The 11,599-nt window shown below is 41.3% G+C and overlaps 1 protein-coding gene across 1 annotated transcript in view; it reads left to right on the top strand.

Moving 5' to 3' along the window:
* Positions 1-11,599, top strand: part of CEP192 (centrosomal protein 192kDa) — a 150,089-nt gene that overhangs the window by 78,755 nt on the left and 59,735 nt on the right. Inside the window, exons 15-18 of the mRNA XM_012649963.1 lie at positions 1,073-1,241; positions 3,679-4,600; positions 5,523-5,671; positions 7,042-7,272. Coding sequence (XP_012505417.1) covers positions 1,073-1,241; positions 3,679-4,600; positions 5,523-5,671; positions 7,042-7,272 — 1,471 coding nt within the window. The remainder of the gene's footprint in view (positions 1-1,072; positions 1,242-3,678; positions 4,601-5,522; positions 5,672-7,041; positions 7,273-11,599) is intronic.

Below are 11,599 nucleotides of genomic sequence, written 5' to 3'. Positions count from 1 at the left end.
ATTCAAATTTGAATTTTCTCTGTGTGTCCATTGCCTAGCTGAGTATTCTGAACTTTGTACAAAAAAAGAAAAGATGGTGTAAAATCCAGTCAAGTTAAGAGCCGAATTCAAGCTAACTGGTAGAGTGTTCAGTAGGTGTGGAAACTGTTTCCAAAGATGGCTCGACACTACTTCCTCTCCCCTGTGCTCTTTGGCACTGTGACTTGGCCACTTCCCCTGGACAGGTCCATTTCTCCTCCTTGCATCCGGACCTGTAGCCTTGTGACGGGTCCTGATGAGCAGAGTGAGGTGGAAGTAACATTAGTGGGTGTGTGTGTGTATAAATAGGTGTGGGATCCTACTATTTATTGCTGGCTATTTTTTTTTTTTTTTTTACTTAATATATCACGAACATCTTTCTGAACCAAAGGATAGTATTCAACAGCATGACTCGTAATGGCCGCATAGTGTTTTATTGTGTATCTGTGCCATAGTTTCCATAATCTAATTCCTTTTATGTGTCACGTAAGATTTCCTACTTTATTACTGATAGCAATGTGATGACATATCCTTTTTGTGAAGTATTTGTATTTACCATTAATTTTTTCCCTCAGGATAAATTTCCAGATGTAGGATATCTGAGCCAAGGGCTTCTGATAGCCATGTACCACGTAGTCGCTTGGCTGGAAGCTGTGCCACCGCACGTTCCTGTCAGTGGTATATGACTGTTCCCATTTCTTTGCACTTACCCACTTGATTCTTTTTTTCATGTTTGCTCTTTGAGAGCAAGAATTTTTTTAATGCTTTTGTTCATTGCTCTGTCAGGTAGTCAATAAATTTTTATGAAATGAATAGCTAACATTGCTATATGTCTGTATATGGTATTAATGAAGATGTCATGACATCTTTCTGTTACAGTAGTTTACCAGTTACTTCATTCAAGAGGAATATAATTTACAGTTTTGGATAATTAAGTATAAACAATGAATCTATGGCTGACTTATTTACAAGACTAGGAAAGTAGGAATGGTTTTTTGCTAATATAAATGATAAGGAGTGAACAGTTCCAACCATGAGGTATTCTCTGTTTCAGGTGTGCTTTAGAGTCCTTTGGTTCAACACCTCCTCAGAAGCCTCCCTGTGAGAGTGGGTTGTCTCATGTGGTGTGTTCCCATGCTAGTGTGAGCAGGCTGACGTACGTGTCTGAACAGGAGAGCACCTATCCTACCACAGCCACAGATCATGGCCTGGAGGACTGCAAGGTGGGCAGCACCTGGAGTGTTTTTAGTAAGGCTTACAACTCTGAACTGTTAGGGTCATTGGATTCACACTAAATTTCAAGCCTGTGTAACTTCTGTGTTGCTATTTTACCTTTAAAATGAACTTCTGTGTGTGTGTGTGTGTGTACGTGTGTACATGTTAAGCAGCTACTCGTGCTGGGTAGACACTAGAGGCATTTTAGTACTTGCCCTCACAAAGCTCTCAGGCTGCTGGAGACACACTGATGACGTGATGCGCACGTGCGACGGGGACGCGGGAGTGACTGACAGCCTGGCTGCAGGGGTGCTTCAGCAGAAGTTTATGGGAGGGAGAGGGTATGGAAGCTGAGTTTTGCAGGACCCCTTGCAGTTAGGCTGGGAAGAAGCAAAGGGACAAATGGGGGAAGGTGTGGGTTGTGAGCAATGCACTGTGGTGAGGTGCTCCAGGAAGGGTAGGTTGGCTGCAGCGCGTCATGTCCATGAGAACAGAGATGAGGCTAGAAAAGATGGAGGGACCAAACCATGAAGAGTGCTGGAGGGAAAATTTGAGAGTTTGAAGGCTTTTAAGCAGGTCACTGACATGATCTGCTTGAATGTTTTAAAAGCTCACTCCATCAGAATGGACATCTAGAACTGAAAAAAATAAACACTCCATTGAGCAGTGTGGAGGAGGGATTCGGGGCAAGATCAGAATCAGGGACACTTGGCATGAGGCCACTGCTGTCATCCAGGCCACAGTCAGGGCGGGCTTGGGCTGAGGTAGCAGCTATGGGGATAGGAGGGAGGGAGATGGGGGAGATTTATGCGAGAGAAGCTAGTATTTTGTTGTCTGTGTGTGTCTTTTGTGAATGTGGCAGTGTTCAGTTTTTTAATGAGCTAAATGTGACTGTTGGGAGTGTGCTGTAGAGCCCTCCAGCAAGCTACTAAATATGCTCACCAGAGTTACTAAATAAATGAAGTAGTGTCACACAGAACATTACGCCCATTTCATTGAAAGCTGTCTTTTTTTTTTAATTTCAGGGTATTATGGGGGTACAAACGTTTTGGTTACATGTTATGACTTTGCCACACCCAAACCATGATTTGAGGCATGGCTTTTCCCCCCTACAATGCTCACCGTGTCCATTAGTTGTCAGTTTACCCACCCCCAACCCCCAATCCCTGAAGAATATTACTACCGTGTGAGCACCAGAGTGTTAATCAGTTAGTGCCAATTTGATGGCGAGTACATGTGGAGCCTATTCTTCCATTGTTGTGATACCTCACTTCGGAGGATGGGCTCAAGCTTTATCCAGGAAAACATAAGAGATGCTAGATCACCGTCATTTCTTATAATTGAGTAGTATTCCATTGTATACATATACCAAATTTTATTAATGCACTCATGGATTGATGGGCACTTGGGTTGTTTCCACATCCTTGCTACAGTGAATTGAAAGCTGTCTTTTTGATGTTAGGTATTGAGTCTGTATATTCTTAGTATAGTGGTTAAGAGCAGAGTTATAGAGTCAGACAACTTCTCTGCTACTTCCTCAGACAGATTATTACTAAACCTCCCTAAACCTGTTTCTTTGTCTATGAGGAGGAGGAGTATGTGAGAGCAGTCACATGCCTGTCCCCTATTAAGTCACCTTGAAGGCATATTATTTGTTGTTACTCATAACTGGCAAATCTGGTCTTTATCAATGTCTTTGTTTCTAAAGCTTTGGTTCAGGAGAAATTTTCAAACCAACTTCCCAAATCAATCAGTGAGGGTTAAGTATGTCTTTACTTGTGTGTAAATTCTAACTGGACCACCCTGCAGAGATGTAGGTATCACCCTTCAGGTTATGCATTATCTTTAAAGAAATGAGTATGTGAACATTTCCCAGAACCGTTACTTCATACTTAAGAAAATATAACCACATAAGTTCAGAAATGGGAGAAGTCATAGTGCACATAAAAATTAGCACCTTCAAATCTTCAAGCATGTGCAGCAGTGTAGACTAATAGAGGGGGTGGGAGGACCCATGAGCTGGCTTCGTGTTGACTCCTAACCTCATGTCAGCATCATTTGAAAGCTTGCTCACCCCTTACTTCTTTGGTACTAATTTATTTAGATTTTTATTACAAAGTCTACAAAAATAAATCCCTTAAATTTGCAAAAAATTACTTGACTCTGGTCCTTTATCTGTAACTTTTTTGGATGTAATTGCTGTATACCTCCTATTTATTTTGTTCATATTATAATTCTTTTTATAAAACAGTGAGTACAAATTTTCTAATATAAGCCTGCATTTCATAGCTGCAAAACTACTCTTCTTTGTGTAAACTAAATCTTTTTTTAGAGGGATCATTTGTGTAGATCTCTTTATTATATTACTTGAGTTTATACCAACATGGCGTGAATTTGATCAGTTTATCCATGAATTACTTTTAAAATTTTTTTTGTCATACTCAGAGTGATATCACCAGTGAATTGAGCACTACAATTATTCGGGCCAGTCCAGCTCCATCAGAAGAACAGGCTGTGGAAAAGTTGAGAGAAAAAATTCCATTTCAGAATAGTGGAAAAGTAACATCATCATCGATTATCCAGAGCAACTCTGATATGAAAAAAGTAGCTGAAACTACTTCTCTGTGTAGCAAACCTGAAGACATAAAATCTACCTTTAGATCATGTAAAGATCCTTCCTCCAAAAATGGAGATCGATTGGAAACCAATGAGGTGGATTTGACATCAAGCCCTGAGGAATTGGACCCAGTCAGACTGGCTCTCCTGAGCAAGTCAGTTCTGAGCCGTGAGGCCGGGTCAGCCACACCACATCTCCCTGCGTCACGCCAGGAGTCTGTGGACAAAGAGCAAAGAATAACTTCTAAAGATATGTCAACTGCCAGCAGTGAGTTCAGTGGCCAAGTTTCTCATTGGACCACCTCTGGACACCAGTATCCTCCTGCTGCCAGTGGTACGGTTCTTGGTTCTGCCACTGACATGCAGCATGTTCCTGCCTCAGTGCCTACCCTCTTGACTCGACACTCTCTTAGCACAGCTCCCTTTGCCCAGCAGTATGTGGGCGCAGTCCCCTCAGCTGGAAGTGTTGCCTTGCCACAGTGCCATGCTGGCGGTGCCAACGTCTGTGGGTTCTCAGGAGGCTATCTTTATCCGGCTGGCACAGGAGAGCATGTGCAAAACTCCGTGGCTGTTGGAATTTGTGTAGGACCAACTATCGGCTCTGGATTGACGGGTCCCTCTTCTCTTTGTAACCCGTATTCTAATACTTTAAATCAGAACCTACTAAATACAGTGAAAGCTTTTCCTATGCAATCTGTTGGTGCAAACTGTGGAATTGAACCATGGGATTCAGGAATAACATCAGGATTTGGTAAGATGCTTTTTCTCTGTTGTTATTGTCGCTCGCTATTATTTAAAAGTTGAATTTTCTCTAGTGACACCATAAAACTGATTTGTTTCAAGGAGATACTAGTTGGCCTTAATTTCTTTTAAGTTTTCTTCTTTGTCCTCCATTGCGAACACCATGATATATTTCTGTGCAAGGGTCCCTGAAGTAGGCTTAGAAAAACACTGAAACTTCAGCAGGTGGAAGGTTCCCTATGCCTTTGTCTGTCTTATCTCTTTTGCTCTGCATTTAGATTTTTGTTATTCTTTCATCTAGGAAATGTCCAGAGTCAAGTCCCAGAATGAGTCATCTCCCACCTTGTAAGTCTTGGGGGTGACTGTTACAATAATGAGAGATGTGCTCTTACGCCCTCATCTGGGGGGCTGCTTCTCTCTTGCTGACAGTCACTCTGCTCAGCAGAGCCAGGTCTTGTCCCTTTCCTGACACGGCACATGTGGCCTTGGGTGCTGTCTTCTCTGCCCGCCAAGGCGACTGCATGAGGAGGGTGGGAAGATTGGTGCAACAGTAAAAATCTGAATAGGTAGGCATATCTGGAAAGTTAGAGCCTTTGTAGTTTCTTTTCAGGTTTTCTTTCAGGTTATGGTTTGTGAGGAAAAAAAGGAAGAGATTACTAACTGGTAATAACATCAAAGAATTGATTAGCTGTAATTGTGAGTTTGATCAATTTTAATTTTTTTTCCTGGTCTGGATGGAAGCAGGAAAGAATTGTTGTCAGGCCTCTGCTGAGGTTTACACAGTGTCAAGGACTCCTACATCTGGGGCACTTTACACTGTCGCTCTTGGGTATAAGCAGGTAGTCTTATATAATAATTGTCATTTAGCCGGATGGGCTTTTAATCAGGTGTTTGCTCTGACTTCTGTGTGACTGTGCTGTTTCCTTCCCCAGGGACCGCGAGAGTGCCTGAGGAGCTGAAGTTTCCTCACGCCTGCTGTGTGGGCATCGCATCGCAGACCCACCTCCCTGTGCTCAACCCGACTGACCGCTGGCTCCAGGTCAGCCTTGGGCTCCTCAGTGTTAGCGTTGATGGTGGAAAGGTAAGCTTTCTGTGTCTTTCTCGTTTGACTTAACAGTTGCATCATGATTGAGTGCTTGATTTTTTCACTCTCCAATTTGTCCCCCACCCCCTTGACCTTGGACACAGTCATTGAAATGGTGTCTTTTTTTGGGTCCCCATTTTGTTGTAGTACTTATAGTGTAAGTAGCAAAATCTGGATGTTTTGCATTTCCATCGGTTATTATTTATATTTTATTATTTATTTATAAAATCATGTAAATTTGTTTTTAGCATAATTACTTAAATCACTGAAAGCTCTGAGTTCCTGGTCTCTACTTGGCATTTTTGTTAAATGTGGTCTAGTATAATTTACTGTCATTTGTCAAAGAAAGAAAGAAAAAAGTTATTCTTGGGGGTCTATGCCTTTATTTAGTAAGAAGAGTGTTTCTAATTTATCTGATCATCTTCTTATATGATCTTTTGAAATACCTGGAAATGCGCTTTTAACATTAACTCTTATAACAAGGGTCTTCCACATGGTCAGGTACAGCTCCTGTAATTCTAGACTCTAAATCTCCTTTCCCCATTATGACAACTATTTGAGCATCTATGAGGGGGAGGTGGCAACGTGGGCTGCTGTTTTGGAATGTCCCGGTTTTGCAGCTGCTACTTGCAAACCCACGTTGGTGGATGGATTTACTCTGCTCTCTTACCTCTTAGTAGCCTTAATCAGATTGCCTGGTAAAATCAGATTGCCTCTGCCCCACCTCTTCCCTTTCCTAGCTTTTTCCTTTAGCCTTGAGATCCCCAGGTTAGATGAACAGCACGTGATTAGAGGAAAGAAAGGGTTGAAGGTGGAAGTGAGATTCGAAGACTTTTTAGGGACATCTAAGAGCCTGAATGAAGCAGTGTTGTCTACGGGAGTGGTGAACAGAAAAGAAGACCCTCATTCACGGCGAGCTGGGCAGAGTTGTACTTGCAGATGTGGGGCCCGTCGAGGACCTTAGCGATCAGCCTAACCCCTGCTCCCCATGGCATGTGAAACTGCACAGACCACATCCCAGAGAGGTTTACAGGACTGTGGAAGGGCTCCCATTGGCACCGTCCTTTTTTAGAAAAGTGAGGGTATAAATAAATGTGCTTGGCTTAAAATAGACTAGGGAGACACAAGTCTTTATGCAGCAAGAAAAATTCAACTTATGAAGCATTTTTACTAATTGTACTTTAGAGACAATCAGTTATAAGATTTGGATGTTTTTGAAGAGGTAATAAATGTCTAAATCTGGTAGTTTGAGTGACTGGGAATAGGAATCTTAATCTAATTGATTCTATTTCTTGATTTTCAACGTAGATTGTAAATTTCAATGTAAATTTTCAATTTGTAACAAACCATATGGTTCTTTTTTAAAGGTGGATCTTTCAACATATCGTTGTTTAGTTTTCAAGAATAAAGTCATCATAAGACCTCATGCCACAGAAGAGATAAAAGTACTTTTTATACCGTCCAATCCTGGGGTTTTCAGATGTACATTCAGTGTTGCATCCTGGCCGTGTTCTACAGATGCCGAGACAATAGTACAAGCAGAAGCTCTGGCAAGCACAGTCATCCTCAGTGCTATTGCTGAGAGCCCTGTAATTGAGGTAACTGTAATGAGTCTTTGTCATACCTGGCATTTTAATGAAGGCTGTTTAACCTCAAGAGTAATATTTGGGGAAAATGAATTTGTAGGCAAATATGCCACAAAATTAGTTTCAAGCTAAACATTGGTTTTTATATCTTCTTACTTCAACATTTAAAATTATTTCCATTGTTTTACAGCAACACAAATATACTTTCTAAGATGTTTACACAGCAGATTATAACATTAAACCCTGTTTTCCAGCTGATTTCCATTGTAATTCGATATATACCTAGGAAGGTGCCAGTGGTTCATATTCTTCTCCCTTTTTTACTATATAAAGGAATATGCCAGTGGTTCATATTTTCTCTCTTTTCTATACTTGAAGGTTATTTTCTGGCTGGAAAGTTTCTCTTCTTTAGTCACTCATTTTCTAGAAGTGAAAGAAATTATGTCTGGCCAAATTGGAGAATAAATGGTCATTGGATTATATCCTCATTCGGGACAATGGCACCAAATCCGGGCTGCACATTGGAATAAACACTAGGGGCTTTTAAATGCATCCAAATACCTGAGTCCCACCCAGACCAACTACATCGGAATGGGCCAGGGCATGGCTACATACCAGTAATTTTTGCATCTTCCCAGATGATTACAAATTGCAGCTTCAGTTAACAACCACTGCTTTACAAGAAGTGTCTCCTTGTAATTGGAGTGAAATCAGAACTAACATACTGAACAAGATTAAGGAATGGGGGAGAATACAAAACAAAGGAAAAACAGAAAAGCTCGTCATGGTACAGTCATGCGTCACCTGATAATGTGGATACGTTCTAAGAAATGCATCATTAGGTGATTTTGTCATTGTGCAAACATCATAGAGTGCATTTACACAAAACTGGAGGGTACAGCCTACTGCACACCCAGACCGTATGATCTAGCCTGTTCCTCCTAGGCTAGTCACTTGACAGCATGTGACTGTACCGAATACTGTGGGCAGTTGTAACACAATGGTGGGTAGTTGTGTGTCTAAACATATCTCAAAATAGGAAAGGTACAGTAAAAATGTGGTATAAAAGATAAAAAATGGTACCTGTATAGGGCACTTACCTTGAATGGAGCTGGCAGGACTGGAAGCTGCTCTGGGTGAGTGAATGTGAAGGCCTAGGAAATTGCTGTACATTACTGTGGGCTTTATGAATACTGTATGTACACTTAAGCTGCACCAAATTTTTTAAAAAATAAAGAAATCGTGCAATGACGTTACAAGGGCTACGATAGCACTAGGCGTTAGGAATTTTTCAACTCCATTGTAATCTTACAAGACTACTGTTGTATATCCAGTCCATTGTTGACTGAAATGTTGTTAAACAATGAATGACTGTAATTAAAAATTAGTTGATTCCTAATTATTTGAGTCTGATGTCCTATTAAAGTTGATTTGTTGTTTCATTCAACACAGCTGTAACTGTGACTCCCAGTTTAGAGGTGGGTATGGGGAGTGAGGACCTAGGGAGGCTGAGAATCATTCAGGAATTTTTTTCCACAGTATACATCTTCTAGGGGGAATGCTTAGTAACTTAGTTCAACAACAACTTTATTTTCTAGGGAATTGGCCAGGCACAGTGGTGCATGACTGTAAATCCCAGCACTTTGGGAGGCCAAGGTGGGGAGGGTGGGAGGATTGCTCGAGGCCAGGGGTTTAAGGCCAGTTGGGTCAATATAGCGAGACCCCGTTTCTACAAAAAATAAAGAATTAGCCAGGGCTGGGCGCGGTGGCTCACGCCTGTAATCTTAGCACTCTGGGAGGCCAAGACGGGTGGATCGCTCAAGGCCAGGAGTTAGAGACCAGCCTGAGCAAGAGCGAGACCCCATCTGTACTAAAAAATAGAAAGAAATTATCTGGACAACTAAAAATATATATATATAGAAAAAATTAGCCGGGCATGGTGGCGCATGCCTGTAGTCCCAGCTACTCGGGAGGCTGAGGCAGAAGGATTGCTTGAGCCCAGGAATTTGAGGTTGCTGTGAGCTAGGCTGACGCCACGGCACTCTAGCCCAGGCAACAGAGCATCCCTGGCCTCTACCCACTAGATGTCAGCTGTATCCCCTCCCCCAGTTGTGACAACCAACAATGTCTCCAGACATTGTCAGATCACCCCCAGTTGGGAACCACTAAGAACTAATGTCATTAATATTCTGCGTTTCAATACAGTCCAACATGCTAGGCTTTTAAACCAACCCTTAAGCAGCTTACCTTTTTGTAGCAGTCATGAAAATCACATCTATGCAATATTTGAAGTTGCCATGTTATGAGTGACTCCCATAACTGACGAGTGATAGTGTAAGGTAGTGGTTCCCAGCTAGTCAGCTCACTGGAATCACCTGAAGATTTTTAAAAAATACTGATGTCTGTGTCTGAGCCTTGAGTCAACAGACAAGATTGGGAACCACTGGTATAAGAGAGAATTCAGTGTTAACCAGGCCAAAGTCGCCTTTTTGGAGGAGTGGAGCTAGAGGAATGGGGCCCTGAGGGACCAGCAGGATTCGACTAGGAAACAAACAGCATTCTCGGTGAGAGATCGTTGAGGAATTTTATACAGAGGCCGCACCCATAAAAGCTGTTGGATTACTTGATAAAGGATCTCCTAGGTACCTACAGCAAACATGGTATTTTAAAATACATGTGCCTTTATTTTACCAAGGTATTGCCAAATTTCTCCCTGTGTTCCCAGAAGAAATGTATGAGTTGCTATTATTGCTAACTTTTGTTATTGGTAGATTTTCAATCATTTGCTTATTTCTTAGGTATAAAATAACATGTTTTAATTTATATGCTGAGATTACTAGTGATGTTGAGTGTCTTTTATATGTTTATTAGCCAGTCTGTTTTTCTCTTCTCTGAAATGGTAGTTCATATGCCTGCTTATTTTTCTGTTGTTTTGAATATCTTCATCAATTTTTGTAGATGTTCCTTATATTCTAGATTTGCTAATTAAGCATTGCAATTTTCTCCCATTTCTTGGCTTGTTTCAACATAATGTTGTTGTTTTTGGTTGGGCTGAAATTTTAAATATAACACAATAAGGTAAGATCCTTTATCCCAAATACAAGACAAAGCTTGCTTTTCTTCCTCCACAAGAGTATTCCTTGGAAATGATGCAGTAGCTTGATAGTGTGTTCCTAAAATTCATTCCTTGGGGGTGATGCATTAGCTTATTATTTGAGAGAGTGTTAGTTTGGGATGTTTGAAAAGTCACTTGACATAATTGTTTTTTAAAAAAGAGACTAGATATTTAACCAGATTTAGTGATTATTTCTGGTGCTATATAAATGTTGGATGTTATATGTTAGCCTTTTAAATGTCACTTAAACAATATGGTAAATGGTTAGGTGGAGAAGTCTTGAATATATGTATACAGAATAAATAAAAACAACTGCCCTATGTTATGTGATTGCTTCAGCTTAGAATAACTTTCAGTGACAGCATCACATATACATTAAAAAGTGATGTGGGATCAGTTTGGTTGCATGTGAAGACTGAGCTTTCTGGACACCTGTCAGACAGCTCAGAAAGCATCTTTAAGCCAGTCATGGTGGGTCACACCTGTTATCTCAGCACTTTGGGAGGCCTGGGTGGGAGGGGCACTTTGGGCCAGGAGTTGGAGACCAACATGGGCAACATGGCGAGCCCCCATCTCTACAAAAAATTTAAAAATTAGCTGGGCATGGTGGCACGCACCTGTAGTCCAAGGCTGAGGCAGGAGGGTCACTTGAGCCCAGGACTTCAAGGCTAAAAAAGAGCTATGATTGCACCACTGTGCTCCAGGCTGGACGATAGAGCAAGACCCCATCTCTAAACAAACAAACAAAAAAAGGATTCTAGTGATGATGAAAAAGCCACTGGTATTGGAGGTCCTCGTCAGAGTTTGAATGCTGTTTTCTGACTATAATCCTCCTCCCACAGATAAGGGCATGCTTCACTCTCACTTTCTCGGGGCTCTGCTCAGATGTCACTGGACACTACTTATAGAAAGGCAGCCCTCGCCTGCCCTCCCACTTCCCTTTGTCCTTTACTTTTCTGTTTAGCACTTTTCTTCATTTGACATATTAAATATTCACTGTTTATTGTTATTGTTTGATCCTCCTTCCCCCATTAAAGTGCAAGTCACTTGGTGGGGAAGCAACTATGTCTTTTTTGTTCAGGTCCAGAGCACTGCTTGGCACGTAGGGGCTCAATCAATATTTGTTGAACTGTTGATTGAAATTGAAAGTGCAAACAGCAATATTTCTATGAACTTTTAAGTATTGCATTGTGTGTGTATGTGTGTGTGTGTGTGTGTGTATAT

This window comes from Propithecus coquereli, unplaced genomic scaffold (assembly GCF_000956105.1).
Source record: "Propithecus coquereli isolate 6110/MARCELLA unplaced genomic scaffold, Pcoq_1.0 Scaffold308, whole genome shotgun sequence".
NCBI lineage: Eukaryota > Metazoa > Chordata > Mammalia > Primates > Indriidae > Propithecus > Propithecus coquereli.
The sequence above is the reverse complement of the archived record's forward strand: the minus strand, read 5'-3'. Positions and strand labels throughout refer to the sequence as shown.